Source organism: Suricata suricatta, chromosome 17 (genome assembly GCF_006229205.1).
Source record: "Suricata suricatta isolate VVHF042 chromosome 17, meerkat_22Aug2017_6uvM2_HiC, whole genome shotgun sequence".
NCBI lineage: Eukaryota > Metazoa > Chordata > Mammalia > Carnivora > Herpestidae > Suricata > Suricata suricatta.
The window spans coordinates 54,260,827-54,281,522 of record NC_043716.1 but is presented as its reverse complement, the minus strand read 5'-3'; the positions used below and the strand labels follow the sequence as shown (position 1 = coordinate 54,281,522).

General features: G+C 57.8%; 1 protein-coding gene across 1 annotated transcript in view; it reads right to left on the bottom strand.

Moving 5' to 3' along the window:
* Window positions 1-2,853: 2,853 nt before the first annotated feature.
* Window positions 2,854-20,696, bottom strand: part of MGAT5B (alpha-1,6-mannosylglycoprotein 6-beta-N-acetylglucosaminyltransferase B) — a 68,378-nt gene continuing 50,535 nt past the window's right edge. Inside the window, exons 11-16 of the mRNA XM_029927091.1 lie at window positions 13,171-13,403; window positions 12,016-12,162; window positions 11,738-11,854; window positions 6,385-6,459; window positions 4,663-4,919; window positions 2,854-4,332 (exon numbers count right to left, since the gene is read on the bottom strand). Coding sequence (XP_029782951.1) covers window positions 4,134-4,332; window positions 4,663-4,919; window positions 6,385-6,459; window positions 11,738-11,854; window positions 12,016-12,162; window positions 13,171-13,403 — 1,028 coding nt within the window. The 3' untranslated portion in view covers window positions 2,854-4,133. The remainder of the gene's footprint in view (window positions 4,333-4,662; window positions 4,920-6,384; window positions 6,460-11,737; window positions 11,855-12,015; window positions 12,163-13,170; window positions 13,404-20,696) is intronic.

Below are 20,696 nucleotides of genomic sequence, written 5' to 3'. Positions count from 1 at the left end.
AGGCTCTGAGCTAGCTGTCAGCATAGAGCCTGACGTGGGGCTCGAACCCACGAACCGTGAGATCATGAGCTGAAGCCGGACGCTTAACTGACTAAGCCACCCAAGCGCCCTACTGGGAAACTTTTCTTTCTTTCTTTTTTAAAGATTTTTATTTTTTAATTTTTTTATGTTATTTATTTTTGAGAGACAGAGACAGAACATGAGCAAGGAAGGGCCAGAGAGAGAGGGAGACACAGAATCCAAAGCAGGCTCCAGGCTCTGAGCTGTCAGCACAGAGCCCGATGTAGGGCCCAAACCCACAATCCACGAGATCATGACCTGAGTCGAATTTAGACACTTAACCAACTGAGCCACCCAGGCGCCCCTAAAGATGTTATTTTTAAGTAATCCCTACACCCAATGTGGGGCTTGAACTCACAACCCTGAGATCAAGAGTCGCACATTCTACCAACTGAGCCAGTCAGGTGCCCCATGGAAATAAAGACTCCCCACAAACAGCGTTTCCAGGTGAAGGCAGAGCTGGGCTTGCAGGAAGGAGGACCCCCCCCCCAGGCCCAAGTGAAGCCAGAGATGGTGGGCGTGTGAGCGTGTAAACGTGTGAGCATGTGAGTGTGTGAGTGTGGCGGTGCAGGCACAAGGCATCGCAGGCCCAGGGACCAGGGGTCCGGACGTTGATTCCCCCCATGGGGACAGGGGTGTGGCCTTGGGGGAGGGTTAGAGAGCCCAGACCACCCCCCCCAGACTGCGGCCTCATGAAAGGATGACGCAGACAGCCCCTCCAGAGCAGGGAGGCAGGGGGGCCGTTCGGCCTGGTGGTGCAGGCTGAGGCGTTCCCAGAACTGATAAAAAAAAAAAAAAAGAAGCGTCCTCAGATTCAGGAAGCCCAGTGAACCCAGCGGGCCCAGGCCCTGGGTCCGGGACACTGGTGCCCGAGACACAGGCTCTGGGTGACACACGATGAAGTGTCACAGCTAATGCTTGTACGGGGGAGAGGGGATGTTTGTTGAATGAATGAATGATGTGGAGCAGGAACAAGATGGGAAATGAAACCCAAATCCGGCTTTAGACGAGCCTAGGAATTCACAGGCTCTACCCACCCTCCACTCCTACCTTCTGAGGACCCCAGAACGGGGTGGGCACAGGTGAGGGCTTCTCGGGGACACGGGGAATCTAGGGCAGGGGTGTTGAGCATCCAGGGGTGTCTCATGCTTTCCCAAGGAGCCCTCACAGCTTTGCCCCAGCCTGAAACTCTAAAAGCCAAATGCGCAAGCCCATGCCAGCCCTGGGGACCGCAGGGACACGGGCAGGCCTGGGCGGCCAGGGCCAGCGCGGGGGGCTGGGAGTTGACCAGGAGAGCAAATGGCCTCTGTTCTGTTCGCTTCCCGCCCAACGCGGAAGACTCGGCGGTGCTGTTCTCCGGCGTCGCCAGTCCCTGGAGCCCAATCCAAACCTGTGCAGGAGCTGGGGCTCGGCTATTTTTAGCAGAGTCGGAGGGAGGTGATCTGAGGCTGAATCAGCTGGAGGCTTACGGTCCCAGAATCAACCTGGGAAGCCAGGCTCCAGGCACGTCCCCCTCCTGCTCCGCGTGCCTGGGTGTTGCCCCCCGGACGCCCTGGGCCCCCTGTTTTGGGTGTTTGCGTGTGTCTGGAGGGGACAGTGGTGTGACCACAGCCGGCCAGCATCCCTGGACTGGCCTTCCTTTTCCTTTGGACCTTTCACCGAAGAACCACCATCACGCTCTTCAGAGAAAAGGCAGACCGGGCTGTGTGCTGGGGCCAACCGTCCGGCCGGGGGCCCTTTGGCTCATGACCCGGGAGTCACTCAGCTCGGGCCTCCCGGCTGGCGGTGCCCTCCCTCTTCTGTGATTATCCATCCTTAAAGGCAGCAGAAATATGACCCGTTCTGTACGGGTGTGGCCACTGTGAAAAGAAAAATGATCACAGACTGGGTGGCTTCAAACAACAGAAATTCAGGGCACCTGGGGGCTCAGTCTTAGGTTGTGCGTCCGACTTCGGCTCAAGCCATGATCTCATGGTTTGTGAATTCGAGCCCCGCATCCAGGTCTGCACTGACAGTGCGGAGCCTGCGTGGGAGTCTGTCTCCCCCTCTCTCTCTCTGCCCCTCCCCTGCTCCCACACTCTCTCAAAATAAATACATAAACTTAAAAAACTTTAAAGAAGAAAAAACAATAATAATAATAATCATCACAAATTTCTCCTCTCTGTTCTGGAGGCTCCAGGTCTGAGATGGGTGCGTGGGCAGCCTGGGCGCCGGAGGGAGGCTGGAGTGAGGGGGCTTCCTGGCTTCTTCCTTCGTGCTGCCTCTGTTTGCACAAGGCCTTTCCCCTGTGTGTCTGGGTCCAAGCGTCCCTCTTGCTGTTTTTTTATTTTTATGTTTAAATATTGATTTATTTATTTTTCAGAGAGAGAGACAGAGCATGAGCGAGGAAGGGTCAGAGAGAGAGGGAGACACAGAATCTGAAACAGGCTCCAGGCTCCGACTGGCAGCACAGAGCCTGATGCGGGACTCGAACCCATGAGCCACGAGATCATGCCCTGAGTCAAAGTACCGCGAATGCCCAGTATTAGCTAGTATTTGTCATGATCTGGCCCAGGCTTTAATCAAAATGTGTTTGTGCTCTCTGACTACCCAGGGGCCACAGCCTGGGGTGAACAGAACTGGGGGGGGGGTCCCTGGAGTCACAGTGCGGGGCCCCCGCGGGGACTCCCCTCGGGCAGCCTGACCCAGGAGCACCCTGTGCCGGGATGTGCAGCGGCGGCCCAGGGCCCCAGGATACCCGTGCCCCGCCCCCCATGCCCTGGGCATCCCAGGAAAAGATGAGAAAGAGCATCCTCCTCTGCACCTCACATCCCAATAAAATATTTATTATTTCAAGAAATAAATCTTTAAAAAAGAGAGAGAGAGAAAAGAGTGTCTCTATTGCTTCCCCCCGACGGGTCAGGTCCTTGGTGACCACTGAGGTCCTGCGGCCACTGAGGCTGCCCAGGCCTAGAGGGGGTCTCGTGTGGGAAGCCCCCCGCCTCGGCCCCACGTGGGCGCCCGGGGCCCTGGGCTGCCTCCCCGGCAGGGTGGAAGGGCGGGCCCGGCTGGGGGTAGGGGGGTTACAAAACGGGGGTGGGTGGCAGTGTCTCTGGAGCCTGACCCGTTGATTCAGGCAGGGCTCTGGGCCTGGGGAGGAGGGGCGGGGGGTCCTGGGGCCGGGGCAGGCATGCCACACACAGAGTTGATGCTTGGGTCCGGAGGCGGTTGGAGGCTGGAGGCAGGGACACGCGGCACTGGGGGGAGCGGGGAGGGGGGGGGCTGCCTGGGGGCTGGAGGGCCTGGGAGGCCAGGAAGTGGACCAGACGCCCCTACAAGCAATGCTAGGGGGTAGCGTCCCGGAGCCTGCTGGGACTGAGGCTCTGGGAACGAGTCCACGGCCTGGGGTCACCGTCATGCCAAGATGAGTTCGGGGAGAAGCCGACATGGAGAGAGTGGGAACGAGCGGGAGAGGGAGGCAGGTCAACCCAGGGTCCAGACAGCCCCGCACTCCCACTGCGCCCCCACGTATAGAAGGGGGGCTTCGAGGCAGGTGGGATGGGGCCTACGGGAGGCATGAACAGGGACCCCCCCACCCCAGCCTGGCCTTCCTCAAGTCCCGTGTCCCTCTGGTCCACACCCCAGACAACCAACCGCAGAGGGACAAGACACATCACTCTCTGGACCCTCCAGAGGGTCACCGGCAAGCAGGGCCCCTGATCCCTCCCCGTCCATCCTACGACCCCATCCTGGGCCTAAAAAGGACCAGGGCCCGCTCTCCGTCTGGTCCAGCATCGGCCCTGCACAAAGCAAGGGGCCCTGACCCCCTACTCCTGCCGGAGGGCCCTCTGCTTGGCCACCACGCTGTCTCGAGCCCCCCGCTGAGGACAAGGAGCCTGCCTGGGGTGGGCACCTGGCACCTGGGCAGGTTGCCCCCCACCCTCCCCGTGCAGGTGTCTGCTCTGCCCACTTCCTGGCCAAGGAAGGAAGCTCCAGCTTGGGGATGGGGGACGTCCAGGGGAGGGCGGGTCGCTGGAGCTCGGAATCTGCTGGTGCTTTCTCCTGCGGCAGGGAGGGCCGGAGGGCGGGCGCCCTCACAGACAGTCCTGGCACAGGGCCACCTGGCCCTTGCGGAAGTCTCGGCAGGGACAGAGCCGGTGGTACTTGGAGCTGGAGCCGGCGCAGCTGAACAGCAGGGGCTCCTTCTGCAGGAAGCACTCACGGCCGGGCTGGGCGAAGGCCGGGTACAGGTGGTTCATCTCCGACTCGGTGCTGTCACAGGGCACCTGCAGCCTGCACGGGCACGGCGGGCAGCGGTCACTGCCCCGGCGGGGTCTGCCCGCTCCCCACCCAGGCCCGGCCCATCCCCAGGCGGCCCATGTTTCTAGAAGGCCCCGGGACAAACCCTCTCACTAGGAGAGAGAGCAGGAGAGTGGCTGGGCAGGTGCGGCCGAGGGCTGACCCACGAGGGGGAGCCCTGTGCAGCCAAGACCCGACCCCTGTCCAGAAAGAAGGTCCCTTCTGGGTCCTTCCTGACTCGCAGGAGGGCTGGGGGCAGAGCAGTGACGGCGTGAGGATGGGCGGGCGGGTGGTGCTGGGCTGCCACGGCGCAGGCGCACTCACTTCTGGAAGGCGTCCTGGCTGTTGAGGAAGGGGAAGAAGGAGGGCTCACAGATCAGCCCACGGTCCAGGCAGGCGTCGGTGCAGGCCCTCCCAGCGGTGGCCAGCCAGGCGCGGAGGGAGCGTGCGGGGGGCCAGGCCCCGGGGGCCGAGCTGGCGTTTTGGGCCCACTCAAGGTGGGTGGCGTTGGGGGCCAGGATGAAGGGACTCTGTGGGGCTCGGGCCCCCGGCGGGGCAGGGTCTGGGGCTGCACAGAAGTCCTGCCGAAGGAAAGCAGCGTTAGAAGGGGAGATGGGCTCTGTGCCCCTCACCTGCTCACACCCTGTCTCTCAAAAATAAGCATTTTAAAAAAGCGGGGGGGCACCTGGGTGGCTCAGTCAGTTAAGTATCTGACTCTGGCTCAGGTCATGATCTCACGGTTCGTGGGTTCGAGCCCCGCGTCGGGCTCTGTGCTGACAGCTCAGAACCTGGCACCTGCTTCCGATTCTGTGTCTCCCTCTCTCGCTCTTTGCCCCTCCCCTGCTCATCTCAAAAATAAATATTAAAAAAAGAAGTAAGAGGAAAAGAAGGGGAGACGGGACACTGACACTCGGGGGCGTGGTCTTGCCGTGACAATAATGATGCCGCGTTGGGAGCTTCCCGGATGCCAGGCCGACTGCACACGTTATGTCATTTTCCCCTCCTGACAACCCCATCCAAAGGTCCCACTCTGTCTCCAGCTATTTCAGCACTTGGGGGGTAGGGGGTCGGAGGCCCAGGGAGGTCCAGGAACCTGCCCAGGGCCCCACAGCTGGATGGCGGGGCTTGAACTCAGGCCCATGGGAGTCCCGTCCACCCAGCACTATCTCACGACTGGTCACACTTCGGCTAGACTCAGTGTTTCTACCCAGAGGCCCGTGTGCCCCCCCTGCGGTGTAGACAGGGTCTGGGGCTGGCCCGGGAGTGGGGGCTCTCTGGCAGGGATCAGTTCCAGGGACCACCCGCGGGGCCAGCCAATGTTTTCCGTAAGCTTCCTGATGACGTCCCAGTGGGTGGCTGTGGCTGAGAGTCCCAGGCTCCAGCTCGCCCGACCGCTCCAAGCCCTCCCTGCTGGAGGCCCCGGTGCTTCTGCGTGCAAAGCAATGGTCTAGAACCACTCTCCAGCCCTCAGTGTCTGGGAGCAAGGTGCAGACAGGGGCCACACGTTATCTGGCTGAAAACCAAGTAGTTATAAAGCAATCTACCTGTGGTTCCGTTGCCCAGCTGAGCCCCGCCACTCCCAGCCATCCGCCCTGGAGCCTGGAAGGGCCCCGCGGGAGGCTCAGAGCCCCTGGGTGCCCAGGGAAGAGGACCTAATCCCCAGCTGGGTCTCACCTGCTCATCCTTGGGGGTGGGACGGGGAGCGGGGGTCTTCCATACTTGCCAGTCACTCATCAGCTACCAGACTTGTCAACAACGTATTTATTAAATAAAAATAACAGCCTCTGTGTTTCCAAGTTGTGGTCTGGGGCTGGGCTCTAGAGCTGGAGACCCAGGGCCACCGCCCGGGCCCACCCCCAGGCCCCGCCTCCTGGCCAGCCACTTGGGCCAGGGAAGGCACAGGGAAGGGCGAAGGAGCAGGTGCTTAAAGGACTCAGAGCCCTGGGCGGAGACCGCAGCGTCCTCACACACGGAACTGGCTGGGCCCCCTCCTTGGGTCTGATGGGGCCTGGGGACGACCCACCCTGGGGCGGAGGGCCCACCTACTTGGTGCTGGATGTAGGCGTGGATTCGCTCCAGCATCCCTTCACAGCTGTACTCGTAGGGCAGGTAGGGCTCTACCTGTGGGAGAGACGGGCGGACACGTGGGGCAGGGGGAGCCCTCCCCCCGCCCCCGACCTGGCTGCTGCCGGCCCAGCCGTGCCCGGCACTGGAGTGGAAGTCTGGTGTGCCCCAGAGGCTCCACCCCCTCTACCTGGATTGCGGGCACACCTGCCCGTGGCCCTGGGGGTCATCACACCCCCTCCTGCCCCCTTCCCAGCTGCCCTCCCTTTGCCCTAAAGCTCAGCCTCCATCCCCTCCCCGGCTGTGAGGCCTGCCCTTCCCACAGCCAGCCCAGATGGACTTACTCTCCCCTCTTAGGTGACACCTCCTCCAGGAAGCCGTCCTTGAGCCCCAGCCCCATTCCTGTTACAGGACCACTTTCTTTTGTGGCACCCTAGAGTTCCACTGGGGGGGGGGGACTGGCACCTGTGTCATCGGTTCTGATTTATCCCTTGTGTCCCTCGGGTTACAGCCCCCCTTGAGAGCTGGGACCTGCCTGGCACAGTGCCCGGTATACAGTAGAGGCTTAGCAAATAGCATCTCCAGCTCTGTCTGTATTCTGCCCAGAAGGTAGAGTGGAATGAAAAGGAACACAGGGGCATCAGGTCAGGTGGGATGAGCTGAATTTGTAGGGCTTCCTGCCCAGGCCAGGCGCCTGGGAGCTACGGAAGGCACGGGCCCCGGATGGAGGCCACAGACCATCTGTCTGAGTACCTAAGGGTTACTGAGCAGCTCGCACCCAGGATGAGCAGAAGAGTCGAGTAGCTGGGCCCCAGGAGCAGGGGAACAGGGAGAGGCAGTGATAAAGGGGGGTGTCCGCCTCCTGCGAGCGGGCACCCCCTCCTCACCAGTCATCTTCCCTGACCAAGCCCTCTGTCTACCCCGCCCAGCACGCAGCTGCTTTGGACTCAGAGAACCATCTGTTTGGGCCTCCGACCTCCCTTCTCCCCAGTGCGTGTGCACACGTGTGTCTATGTTGTGTGTACATGTGTGCAGATGTATACTGTGTGTATGCATGTGTATCTGAGTGTATGGATATGCACGGGCGTGTGCATGAGTGTGTATATGGAATGCACAGTGCTGTGTGTAGGGACGTGTCTGCGTGTAAGTCACAGAGTGCTATGCGTGTAGGTGGGGAGGGGGCGGGCGTGAGCCCCGCACCTGGCCCAGCCCAATTCTGACTTCTGCCCTTTCCCGGCCGCAGCTCCAGGGGCTGTGACCCGATGGTTCTGCCCGAGGGGAGCGGCCTCCGTGTCCCCGTCACAGATGGGCAGCATCAGAAGCCAGCTCCCCGCAGACCCCACCTCCCAGGGCTGGAGGCCCGTCCGGGGCCCTCTGCCTGGGGTCCTCCCCGACACTCAGCCCGAGGGGGGCCCAGGGAGACAGCAGCACTCCCCCTGAAATGAGCTCAGGCCACCAGAAGATTCCTGGGACAGGAGCCCACCCATCTGGCCTTGTCCCCGGGTCTCCCTTCTGCCGCACGGTGAGCACTATTCCTAACCCCTCCATAATCCTCTCTTAATCCAGGGTTCCCAGGCCCCAGAGGATCCCGGTCCTACGCCAGCCACCTGTGCAGCCCCACTGTGCGTGGCCGGGCCCGACCTGCTCTCCGCCACCACGACAGCTCTGGCTGGACATGTCCAGGGTGCAAGACCTCAAGCCCCTGTTAGAGATACCCCCCCAAAGGAGAGCGTGCCCCTCCCAATGCCTCTCGGCCTGCTCCCCGACAGCACCCCCTCACTGAGGCCCCCGCCGCGCCTGAGGCCCACGTCATGCATAATTCCCATCAGCTGGCCACGTCCCACCGGCCACGAATCTCCGCCAGGAGCCAGCCTGCCTGGAAATTACCCCATTAGGCCTAATTACAGGTGCTCACAGTAATCCGTCTCGGCAGGCTGGCGGGAGAAATGAGAGCGAGCAGGAGGGAGGGAGGGAGGCGCAGGCAGGTGCCGCCCTGCGTCCCCTCTCACTAGGAACGGCCTCCCCTGAGCAGGGAAGTGAGGGGCGCCGACCCTTGAGTGGGGGGCCCGCGGGTCTCTCACCTCCTCCCCCTTCCCCATCTTTCTTCCTCCCTCTCCCCGCGGAAGGTCCTGGCAGAACAAGCTGTGCCTGCCGGTGGCCCTCGGCTGTTCTCCGGGCTCCTGCCCTCTGTCCCTGAATCAGTTTCCCAAAACTGCATGAGGACAGACACCCAGGTGCTTGTTTAAAATGCAAATGCGGGGGGCGCCTGGGGGGCTCCGTCGGTTGAGCGTCCGACTTCGGCTCAGCGCATGATCTCACGGTTCGTGAGTTCGAGCCTCGTGTCGGGCTCTGTGCTGACAGCTCGGAGCCTGGAGTCTGCTTCCAATTCGGCGTCTCCCTCTCTCTCTCTGCCTGTTCCCTACTCATGCTCTGTCTCTCAAAAATAAAATTTTAAAAAGATTAAAAATTTTAAAAAATAATAATAAAATGCAGAGGCCAGGGCCACATCTGGTCCTTTAGTATCAGAGGCCAGGCCCAGGAACCGGCATTTGAAACCCCTCCCGGGTGATCCTTGGGGAAGGGGGGAACTGGCTGGGGTCCAGCGGGGATGGAGGGACCCTGAAAGGGGCTGAGGGCAGCAGGCGGGCAGGTTTGGGCCCACCTGTCAGCCTCAGCTTGGCAGATGTGCAAAACCTGGGTTCCTGGATCCTTTTGTTATTGTAATCTTTTTTTTTTTTTTTTTTTTTTTGGAGCCAAGAAGGCCTTTATTGGGATCTGCAATTACCGGGCGAGGTCCCACGGCCCAGGGAGTGGAGAGTCCGGGAAAGTCCCGCTATGGTAATCTTTTAAATTAAGTCGTTAGCAGAATCAAACAGATGTTCGTGTAAAAAACAATCAAAAGGAAAGACCATGAAAAGTAAGGTTTCTGCGCACCTGGACTCCCGGGCCCTTCCCCAGGGCAGCCTCTGTTACCCATTTCTCATGTGTCCGGGGCGGAAAGGCTGCAGGAACCCGCTCGGTCAGCTCCGGGTGCTCACTGAGCTTAGCAATGTCTCCCGCAGGCTGGGCCGGACCTGAGGCCTGGGCGTGGGCTTGCTGGAACCTTCCACCCCCAGCCCTGTCCCCTGGGTTAGAAAACTCGGAGGACTGCCTTTCAAGGGGAGGATGTGGGGTGGGGTCCCCTCCAGGGGAGCCATCTGCCTTGTTGGGGGCCTTCCCAGGCACCGCCCACCTGGGATGCAGGGTGCTGTCACCGCTTGGGGCGGCCAGTGTCCGGCAGCACTGTCTTCTGCACTGAGGCCGCCTGGGGAGCCCCTCGCCTGACCGTCTCTGGCTCGCTCAGCCCCGCGAGGGTCCCCAGGTGCAGCCCCGGGCCAGCGATGGAGGACGCTCTGGATGTCAGGTACCCATAGGTCTCTCCGCCAGCGCAGGGCGCCAGGGGCCAGCTGGGGTGACCTGCTCTATCACCCACCACCTCATTCTGTCCCTCCAGGACCCTCCTTCCCGGGACCGCTTTCCAAATAACCGGCTTGTCTCGGGACCTCCCGGCGGAACCCGATCGAAGACGGGAGTTGGAGGGACTCGCGGTGGAGACTGGCTCGAGCTGATGGGGAAGAACGGAGTGGAGGGCGTCCCCCTCGCTGTTCAGGAAGGTTCCACGGCCTCCTTGCAGGCCGACCCGCCCACGCCCGTTACAACTACAGACGGGCCGAGGCTGGGACCCAGCTGTGTTCTTCTGGACACTCGCCCCGGACAGAAGGAGGGAAGGACAAGGGCGAGGTCAGTGGGAAAATGGAGCAGGCGAGGTAGGCAGGATCTTCCGGGGCCTCTGCTGAGGGGACAGAGGCTGGGGGTTCCGCGTGGGAGTGACTGACACTGAACGCGGGGCTATTAAAAAGTGCAAGCCACGGGCGTCTGGGTGGCTCAGTCAGGTGAGCGTCCAACTCTTGGTTTCTCAGGTCACAATCTCACAGTTCATGAGATCGAGCCCCGCCTCAGGCTCTGCGTGGACAGCATGGAGCCTGCGTGGGATTCCCTCTCCCTCTCTCTCTGCCCCTCCCCTGCTCACGTGCGCGTGCTCTCTCTCAAAAAAACAATAAATAAACTTAAAAAAAAAATACAGCCTGCCTCAGAGTCAGAACAACCAGGCGGGACTCTGGGTCCAAAGCTAAGCCCGTAGGTCCCCCTGGGGCACAGTTCCTGGGGCACGACTGTCCTCGCAGAAGGAATCTGCGTATCCGGTCACTCGCTTGGGGGGGCCTCCCCAGGACGAAGCTGTCCAGGTTTCCAGGTTTGCCCCCGACCCGGAAGTTCTTCCCGAGCAGCCCCCTGGGAGGGTGCTTTCAATTCACAGGGTGCTGGGCAAGGAGGGGGACGGGTCCAGAAAGATCAGGGCGAGCAGAGTGCCATTTGCCTGGTCGGGCCCCCTTCCAAAATGAGGGGCCCAGAAGAGCACAGGAGCTGCCACACACACGCGTGTGTACGCACACGCACGTGTGCATGCACACGCACGTGCGTATGCACACGCACGTGTGCACGCGCATGCACGCATGCACCTACACATGCCAATGCTCGCACACCCGCTGAAGGAAACCCAGAAAGTTCTTCCCCTTGCTACCCGAAAGGGTGGCCCTGGGCCTGGCACCACACAAGACCTCATTAGAAATGCACTATTTCAGGGGCACCTGGGTGGCTCAGTCGGTTAAGCCTCCGACTTCGGCTCAGGTCAGATCTCACGTTTGTGGGTTCGAGCCCCGCGTCGGGCTCTGTGCTGACAGCCAGCTCAGAGCCTGGAGCCTGCTTCCAGTTCTGTGTCTCCTTCTCTCTCTGCCCCTCCCCCTCTCATGCTCTGTCTCTCTCAGTATCAAAAATAAATAAAACATTAAAAAAAATTAAAAAAAAAAAAAGAAATGCACTATTTCAGCCCCACCCCAGACCTGCTGAATCCACACCTGCCTTTTAACAAGATCCCCAGATGACCTGTATGCACATTTGCAGTCTGAGATGTGCTGTCAAAAGGCCACAGACCCACACCACCAGCAGTGTTCAGAGGCCCTCCGGCACTACTCCCACAGCCGTGTGCCGGCGGTGCTCGCAGGGCTGCCTCTGAGGGCGCTTAATAAATGATTCTGGATCCAGGGCCGCCATGGAAGGTTGTCCAGGTTGCTGACAGCACAAAGGCATTTTTCCCGCCAACTCGAGTTGGTAAGTGGGGACCGCGCCACCGCGCATCCAGTTTCTAAGTCTGAACTCACCAAGAGGGGCATCTTTGTCTAATGATGGCTGGGACCCGTGGTGGTGGCGGAGGGCGGCCCTGGTTGGGTCTGAACCTCACCTGGGTTTTCATGATGGCCTTGATGGCCGCTTCGAACTCCTCCGAGCTGTTGTAGTCGACGGTCCACACGTGGGGTTTGCCAATGAAGTTCTCTGCGTAGGGGTGCTGGGAGAAGAGCTGGCGGGCACAGAGAGCAGCATCTTCCCCCCGGGCCTGCCTGGCCGGGCTGGGCGAAGGGCCCCCCTCCCCGCTGCCGTCTGTCCCGTGCGTCCTTCCACCCCAGGCCTGTCCCCCTCCTCCGGGAGATGTGGGGACCCATCTCAGAGCCCCCCACTCACCTCCCTGGAGGTAGGCTTGCCCCGGAAGAACTCATGGTTGAGGGAGCTGTGGGGGGGGCTGAAGCGGGCCTGCAGGAAGACGCAGCCGTTGGCGACGGCCTCCAGCGGGGCGGGGCCCTCGTAGGGGAAGCCGAACCCTATGAAGAGCTGGGGAAGCCAGGCGGCACACTGGTCAGGGAAGCCTGGGCACCGCAGCCCGGGGCCCCAGCGCCAGACATCCGCAGGAGGCGGCATATGCCAGGGCACACACTCCCCCCTCCCTAGGCCTCAGCGTCCCCATTTGCGGAGAGGGGCTTCTGATGCGGTAATATCAATGGCCTGTTCCTGCTCCAGCGGGCTAGGATTCTGGAGGGGAAGAGACAAGAGTGAGGGTCTCAAACTCAGGGGGTTTCAGACCCACACCTACAGCTGAACTTAAAGAACCATTACTGACTCATCCTGGGGCGCCTGGGTGGCTCAGTCAGTTAAGCCTCCGACTTCGGCTCAGGTCAGATCTCACGTTCGTGGGTTCAAGCCCCGCGTCGGGCTCTGTGCTGACAGCTAGCCCAGAGCCTGGAGCCTGCTTCAGATTCTGTGTCTCCTTCTCTCTCTGCCCCTCCCCCTCTCATGCTCTGTCTCTCTCCGTATCAAAAATAAATAAAACATTTTAAAAAATTTAAAAAAAATCATTACTGACTCATCCTAAAAATATCCATTCAGCACCTAACTTGTGCCAGGAGCGCTCAGCGCTCACAAGGCTGGCCCCCTGGAAGGCAATCAATAAATGATTCTGAATCCAGGGCTGCTGTGTACGGTTGTTCAGGTTGCTGACTGCACACAACTTCTCCCCCTGCCACAATCCACAGACACACACATTCATAAGCCTGAAGGAAGAGGTATGGGTAAATCAGGAGAAGACCTGAACGCTACCCAGAGGCCCTCCAGCCTCAGCTGACCCCAACCCCTCAGGGCCCAGCAGCAGAGTCCACACCTGCTGTGGCAGCTGCTGCTTCAGGAATACGGCACAGAAGCAGTCAGTCTGTGGGACTCCAGCCAGAACATGCCCTCAGCCTGGCCTCCCATGCCTTCAGTGGTTCTGAAAGCAAGGCCCGGCCCCAGAGTCCCCTGGGCAACAGCGGCACGGAGGGGGCGCCTGGGACGGGGGGCGGGGCTCACCTTGGCCTTGCGCAGCAGCTGCTGGAACTCGGGCTGCGGCAGGAGGCCGTGGTTCTTCACAAAGGCCGGGACCTCGGGGGGCCGCTGGCTCTCGTAGTACACAGTGCCGTGGATCTCCATGTACTTGCTCAGGATGCCCAGGAACTTCTCCTTCCCCTGGAAGAGGAGGGTGAATGTGGGAGCCTCGCCCCCAAACTGTGGAAGGCAGAGCCGTCCACAGAAACTCCCCCGGTCTGGAAGTCAGAAAATGTGGCGCCACGAACTGGCTGTGTGACCCCGGGCCAGGCCCCTCCCCTCTCTGGTCCTCCTCGTCCGCATCTGTGAGCTGCAGGGGAGGCGCTAGGCGGGAGAGACTTTAGCCATGGAAATGCGTCCAAATGAAGGTGCTCGTGCCCCTGAGGCCCTGATGACCTCCAGGAACACCTGTGGGGCCACGATCAGCTCATCCGTCCCTCCATCTTCCCACCCACGTGCGCCTCCACCCCTCCATCTACCCACTCATACCTCCTCTGTCTCCCTCCATCCTCCGCCCGTCCGCGTGGCACATTTTATGGACCACTTGCTATGTGGTCTGAGCTCAGCGCCAAGCACACAGGGGAGAGAAGACAGGGCCCTGGTCCCCAGGAGGACACCTGGGTGTGAAAACCCCCCAAACTAGCAAAGGCTCAGCCCCTCCAGACACGAGTCCCACATCCAGGCTCTGCTTTCAAACTGGAAACAGGCCCAGCTCGAGGGGAGGGGGACAGGGCTTAGAGGAGTAGGTGACCCCGTGGACCCCGTGGCCAGGGCCCTGAGCCAGGAGATCTGGGCAGCCTGGGATCTCCTCGGGGGTAAGCAAGGGACCGGCCCCTGGGCTCCACTTCTTGGGGGCTTTGCAGACTCACAGGGGAGAGGAAGGACTTCATGGTCACCGAGAAGGCTGGGCAGGCCCTCGGCAGGCCCACAGGTCAGAAGACAGAAGCCAGGCTCTGTCTGGCCCGCTGGCTAGCCATGGGGTCAGACGGCGGGGAGCTTCAGCCCAGGGTTAGTCTGGTAAACCGCGGCTTTCGAAGCGTGTTATCAGCGGACATCAAGATAATGAACAGTTCACATTTTAAACTCCACCTGCACACGGAAGCCTTCCTCTCCGGTGACGGTGTGGCGGGGAAAGCAGTTCAGCCCTGCCTCTGAGGACACCCAGGGAAGATGTGGAAATACGAACATGTCTGCCAAGGTGGTGACAATCTAACAGAAGCATGAAGAAGGACAAGGCCGAGATCTGGGAGGAGGGGCAGGAGGTTGTTGAGGTCGGTGCTGGGCTCCTGCAGACTCCAGAGTCGGCATCCGGGAGGCTGCGCGGAGCTTCTGCTCACCTTGTTGCGCTGGGGGACAGCTTGAGAAGGAGGAGGCAGGGGAGGAGCAGGAGGAGGAGGAGGAGGAGGAGGAGGACCACCACCACCAACGAAATCCCAGTGAAAACCAGGCTTAGAAGAAACAGCTTCTCAAAAGAAGAAAGTGGGCAGACTGCGTCACCTGCTATCAAGCTTACTGTAAAACTACAGCGATCAAACCCGTGTGTATTGGCCTCAAGACAGATCGACAGACTAGAACAGAGAGTCCAGAAATAGACCCACACGTGCACGGGCAATTGATTCCTGACAAAGGCGCAAAGGCGTTTCGATGGGGGAAGGACCGTGCTTTCAGACCCTGGTCACGGAACACTGCGTATCCACACGCAGAAAGAGAGAAAGAATTAGAACTCGAATCCGTACTTCACGTCACACATAAAAGTGAATTCACAATGGATCATAGACTTCAGTGTAAAACCTAAAGCTATAAGACACAGGAGAAAACGCTCTGTGACCTTGGGTTAGGCAAAGAGCTCTTAGCTGCGACCCCAGAAGCATAATCCATAAAACGCTGGACTCCATTAAAATAAAGAACTTTGCTCTCTGAAGAGGAAGTCAGACCTCAGACAGAAAATATTTGCCAAGCATATATTTGACAAAAGACTGATATTCAGAGTGTGTGAAGAACTTTCACAACTCAATAATAAAGCAAACAACCCAATTCTTTAAGTGGGCAAACTTTCTGAAAAGCCACTTTACCCAAAAAAAGATACAGGAGGACACATGTGGCCACAAAAACATGGCCGCCGTCACCCAGCGTAGGGAACTCGAAGCGGCAGCCGCGTGACACCGGTGCCCGTCAGAATGGCTCAAAAGGAAAAGACGGGCCACTAAGTGGTGACGGATTTGTAGGGGACCCAGAACGCTCGCACGTTGCTGACAGAGCCGTGAAATACCACGATCACTTCTCTGAAAGTGTTAAACGTGGTTCTACCCTATGATCCAGCCAATTCACGCCTAGGGATTTACCCAAGGGAAATGAAAGTGTATGTCCCAGACTGACTCTGACCTTGGAGGCCTGTGTCAGCTTCTCAGACAGCCCTTGTAACGCCCAGTCAGGAAAGACCAGCTAACACCTTTACTATTTCTAAGGGCGGGCCTAAAGATGGAGGCTAAGACGAGTCACGCCCTGCGTGAGGGTCCTGGGCCCACTCTGTGATTGGTCAATACTCTAGGTGTTGTGATTGGCTCCCACCAAAAGTATCAATGAATGGTTAAACCTGCTGTCAATACACCTGTGTCCCCATTTCCTGTAACTGCCCCTTCCCAAACCCATAAAAGCTCTGCCCCGCCTTTGTTCGGGGATCTCAGCACAGATCCACTGTGCCGGTAAAGTCTGTGAGCCCGAGTTTAGGCTCCGCCAGCCTAAACTCGTAATAAAGCCCTTTGCTTTTGCATGCGTGAAAAAAAAAGCGTATGTCCTTGCAGATGTTTGTACGTGGATGTTCGTAACAGCTCTATCTGTAACGGCCAAATACTGAAAACAACCCCAATGTCCACTCACAGGTGAACAGACGCAAAATATGTGTTGGGTACTTGGATGCCGTGGAATACTATTCAGCCATAAAGAGGAATCAACGATCCATACATGGATCTTGAAATAATTGTACTCAGTGGGAAAACCCAGACCAAGAAGTGAGTATATGCCATAGGAGTCTTTTCATATAAAATTATAGAAAACAAAGACTAGCCTGTGTTGAAGGGAAGCCAATCACAGGCCGTCTGGCAGGGAGGAGGGGACAGGCAGGCGGAAGGGAACCTGGTGGCGGATGTGCTGCCCTGATTCTGGCAATGGTTTCACACGTATATACATGTATGTAGAAATTATCCATTTGAAACATGTTTCATGTACTGCATGTCAATTAGTCCTCAGTAAAGCCTGTTAAAGATAGATTTTTAAAAATGTTTAATGTGTACTTATTTTTGAGAAAGAGAGAGACAGAGTGCAAGCAGGGGAGGGGCAGAGAGAGGGAGACACAGAATCCGAAGCAGGCTCCAGGCGCTGAGCCGTCAGCACAGAGCCCGATGTGGGGTTCCAACTCACGGACCGTGAGATCGTGACCTGAGCTCAAGTTGCACACTTAACTGACTGAGCCACCCAGGTCCCCCAAAAACAGATTTTTAGAGAAAAAATTTTAAACACCTTGATTTTTAGAAAAATCAGGTACATGACAGTATGATCAAAATCCAGGAGAAACAGACAATAAAAACAGACCCACAGGAGACCTAGAAGCTGGAGTTACCGGATACAGACTTCAAGATAAATCTGCTGAACGTAGTCAAAGAAACAGAAGATGAAGACTGAAACCAAATGGACGTGTTAGAAGTGAGAAATATGGCAGCTGAAATTAAGAACCGGAAGAATGGGGCGCCTGGGGGGCTCAGTCGGTTAAGCATCAGACTTCGGCTCAGGTCATGATCTCATGGTTCGTGGGATCGAGCCCCACATCAGGCTCTGTGCTGACAGCTCAGAGCCTGGAACCTGCTTCTGATTCTGTGTCTCCCTCTCTCTCTGCCCCTCCCCCGCTCACACTGTCTTTCTCTCTCTCTCAAAAATAAATAAAACATTTAAAAAAAAAAGAACTGGATGGATGGATTTCACAGCAGACTGGACCCAGCTGAAGCGAGAATTCGTTTCGTGAAAGAACAACAACAAAAAAATACAGAATGAAGCACAGAACAGAGGGGGAGATTATGGAAAAGCCTTTAAGAGATAAAGAGAAAAAAAAAAGAGAGATAAAGAGGAAATGCTGGAGTCTAACGCATGTGGAGATAGAGATCCGGAAGCAAAGGAGAGGAGTGGGGCAGAAGCAGTACTTAGAGGGTAACGAACTAAAAATCTTCTAAGACCAATGACAGATCAAATCACAATTCAGAAGCTCTTCAAACCCCATGTAGAATAAATCGAGAGAAAGCCACACAGAGGCTCACGTAGTGAGTCTACTGAAAACCAAACACACAGAGGGCTTAAAAGCAGGCAGAGAGAAACAACAGTTCACCTTTATTTGTTTTAATGTTTATTTTTGGGAAAGAGACAGATAGCGTGAGCAGAAGAGGGGCAGGGAGAGATGGAGAATCCAAAGCAGGCTCTGAGCTGTCAGCACAGAACCCGATGCGGGGCCTGAGCTCAAGAGCCGCGAAATCATGACCTGAGCCGAAGTTGGACGCTCAACCGACGGAGCCACCCGGGCGCCCCTGACAGATTACCGTCCAAGGAACAGCAAGGCTCACAGAAATGACCGAGGCCACCAGACAGTATTTCCAGAATGCTGAAAGAAACTAGCCACCAACCTAGAATTCTGTACACAGCAAACATACCCTCTGGGAATAAGGGTGAAACAAAGGCAATTTCAGGAAATTAAAATAAGAGCACATAAGTCGGGGGGACGCAATTAAACATGTGAAGGTTCTTTTATTATCTAATAAAAGGTGAAGGTATTGACTTAGCCTGGACTGTGAGAAGTCAAGGATACAGCTGCCATCTTTGGAGCAGGCACGAGAAGACTGAGAGTATGAGTCCGCTCAGAAGGGGTGCGTTTCAAACACACAGGTCGGTGTGAAAGAAGATGAGAAATGAGACGGGAAAGAACGTGGAACAGGAAGGGAAAAGAAACAGGCATCAACGAGTGAAACGGCAGATTGGAAGCCAAATATATCAGAAATCACACCAACTATAAAAGGATATTTCCCAGAGGAAACGCAAACCATGAACGCAGAGTGTGGAGAGAACGGCTCTGCCCGCCCATCAACTTCCGCATCCTGTGGCGGAGGCCACTGTTACAGGCGGTGTCTTGTGTACCTTTTCTGATCTTGTGTGCGCTCAAAGCACGGTTACATTTTCCTTAAAGCACATACTGGGTTAGCAACCTTTTTTCGCCCATACGCACACGTGTGTGGGGGTGTGTGTGTGCACCTGTATATGCACGTGTGTGTTGTGAATGTGTCGTGTAGGTGTGTGTGCACACATGCGTGTAAACTTTATTTAAAAAAATTTTTTTAAACATTTATTTTTGAGAGAGAGAGAGAGAAAGTGTGAGCAGGAGAGGGGCAGAGAGAGAGGGAGACACAGAATCCGAAGCAGGCTCCAGGCTCTGAGCTGTCAGCACAGAGCCCGATGCGGGGCTCGAACCCACTAAGCGTGAGATCATGACTTGAGCCGCAGTCAGACACTTAACCGACTGAGCCACCCAGGTGCCCCTGTACTCTGACATTTTCTATTTCATTTTGTAATTTTATTTTATTTTATTTTATTTATTTTTTAAAATGTTTTATTATTTATTTTTGAGAGAAAGAGAGAGACAGTATGAGCAGGGGAGGGTCAGAGAGAAAGAGGGAGACACAGAATAGGAAGACAGGCTCCAGGCCCCGAGCTGTCAGCACAGAGCCTGATGCGGGGCTCGAACTCACGAACCGTGAGATCATGACCTGAGCAGAAGCCGGAGGCTTAACCGACGGAGCCACCCAGGTGCTCCTCTATTTCATTTTAAAAGGCTAAGCAAGACTCTCTTAAGTTAGAAAAAGACAAATACGGCGTGATCTCCCTAATAAGTGGAATCTAAAAGAGCGGAGTTCATAGAAACAGAGTGTAGAGTGGGGGCTGCTGGGGGGAGGGGCTGGGGGTGCGAAAGTGGGGACGGGCCGGTCACAGGAACCAGCTTTCAGTCATCGGACGAGCGAGTTCGGGGATGCTGTAGGGTGTACTTGCCAGGTGCTGAGAGAACCGATCTTAAGTGCTCTCCCCACGTGCACACGCACACACATGCGCACACGCACACACAGAGTGACTATGCGAGGTGCTGCCGTGTTAATTAGCTTGATGGTGGCCTTCCGTTCCCAACGCGTACGTCTATCGGGCCACCGTGTTGTACATCTTAAGAACACACAATTTTCCCTTGTCAATTATTCCTCAGGAAAGCTCAGTGGAGAGACCCCAGAGCTCTGAGCTAATTTCACGATTGATCCATGGGTCCCAACCTGCCATCAGAAAAGGCAGGGGCCCCCTTGCACGCACCCCTCCCAACGGCTCTTCTGATATCTGGCCTGTTTCCTCCAGCGGCGAGGGTGGGTCTGCCCACGGCTCCTGTCCCGCCCCCCTGCCCCCCACCCCTGCTCCCTGGGCTACACACGCTCATAAAAGAGCACTCAGGCCGGAGCCTCAAGGCCTGCTTTCTGGGCACCTGGGATAAGACGGGCCTTCCTGGCACAAAATCCACCCGAGTGCTCACCCCGATCCCACTGCTGCTCCCAAGATGGGGGTGAGGGCCCGTCAACCCCCTCCCCCACGCCTCTGCCACCTGCTCCCCCGATCCCGGGGTGGCGTCTGTCCCTTCTCATCATCTTCGTCCAGCCACCTCCGACTTCCCTCCGCCACAGAGACCAGAGCAATGATGCCTTTTTTGGGAAGCGGCAGAACATGGCGCTCCCGGCTACCACAGAGGAGCCTGAGCTACAAATAAAGCCTTTCCCTTCCCAGACTTCACAACCTCCATCTCCTGGGGGAGATCCCTGGCCGTGTTTTCTGGTAGGAGCAGATGCGGTCTGTGCTCCCGGGGGGCTCCCGCCGCAGCCTGCTCCTTAGAGATCACATGAGAAGGACCTCCCGTCCCTCCCCCTGCACCCCATGGGGGCCCCGGGGAAGGGGGCACGCCCTGTTGAGAACAGAGAGGCGCAGGAGGAGAGGGGTCACCATACCTGGAGCTGCCTCGTAGCCAGGAGGGCACAGAGAAAAAAGGAGAGAGAGCAGGTCAGTGAGCAGCGAGCACACGACCTCCCGCACGGGTACCGCTTCCCCGGGTCAACCCCCGCCTACCTGCCCTGAAGATGGGGCTCTAATCCCTAGCCTCCCCTGCCTTCCGCACTCCTGCCTCCCACCCCGCAGAGGCCCCAGGCCAGCCTAAGCCCCCTTGCCGGGCTCACAGTGCTTATGATCTGTTCCTAGGGAGGGCGGCCGGTCAGGTCACAGCCCTCGATAAAGGGCCTCTGGAACTGCTGCCCAGTGGGGGCCGCGGGGGCAGGTTCGCAGCTCCGGGCCGGGCGTCTTCAGCGGTAATGAGGGACCTCTCTTTTCTGCCCCATCGGTGGGGGGCATTGCTGCAGCCAGCGCTGCGGGGGGACTTCCGGGGCGGGCTCACCTTCCAG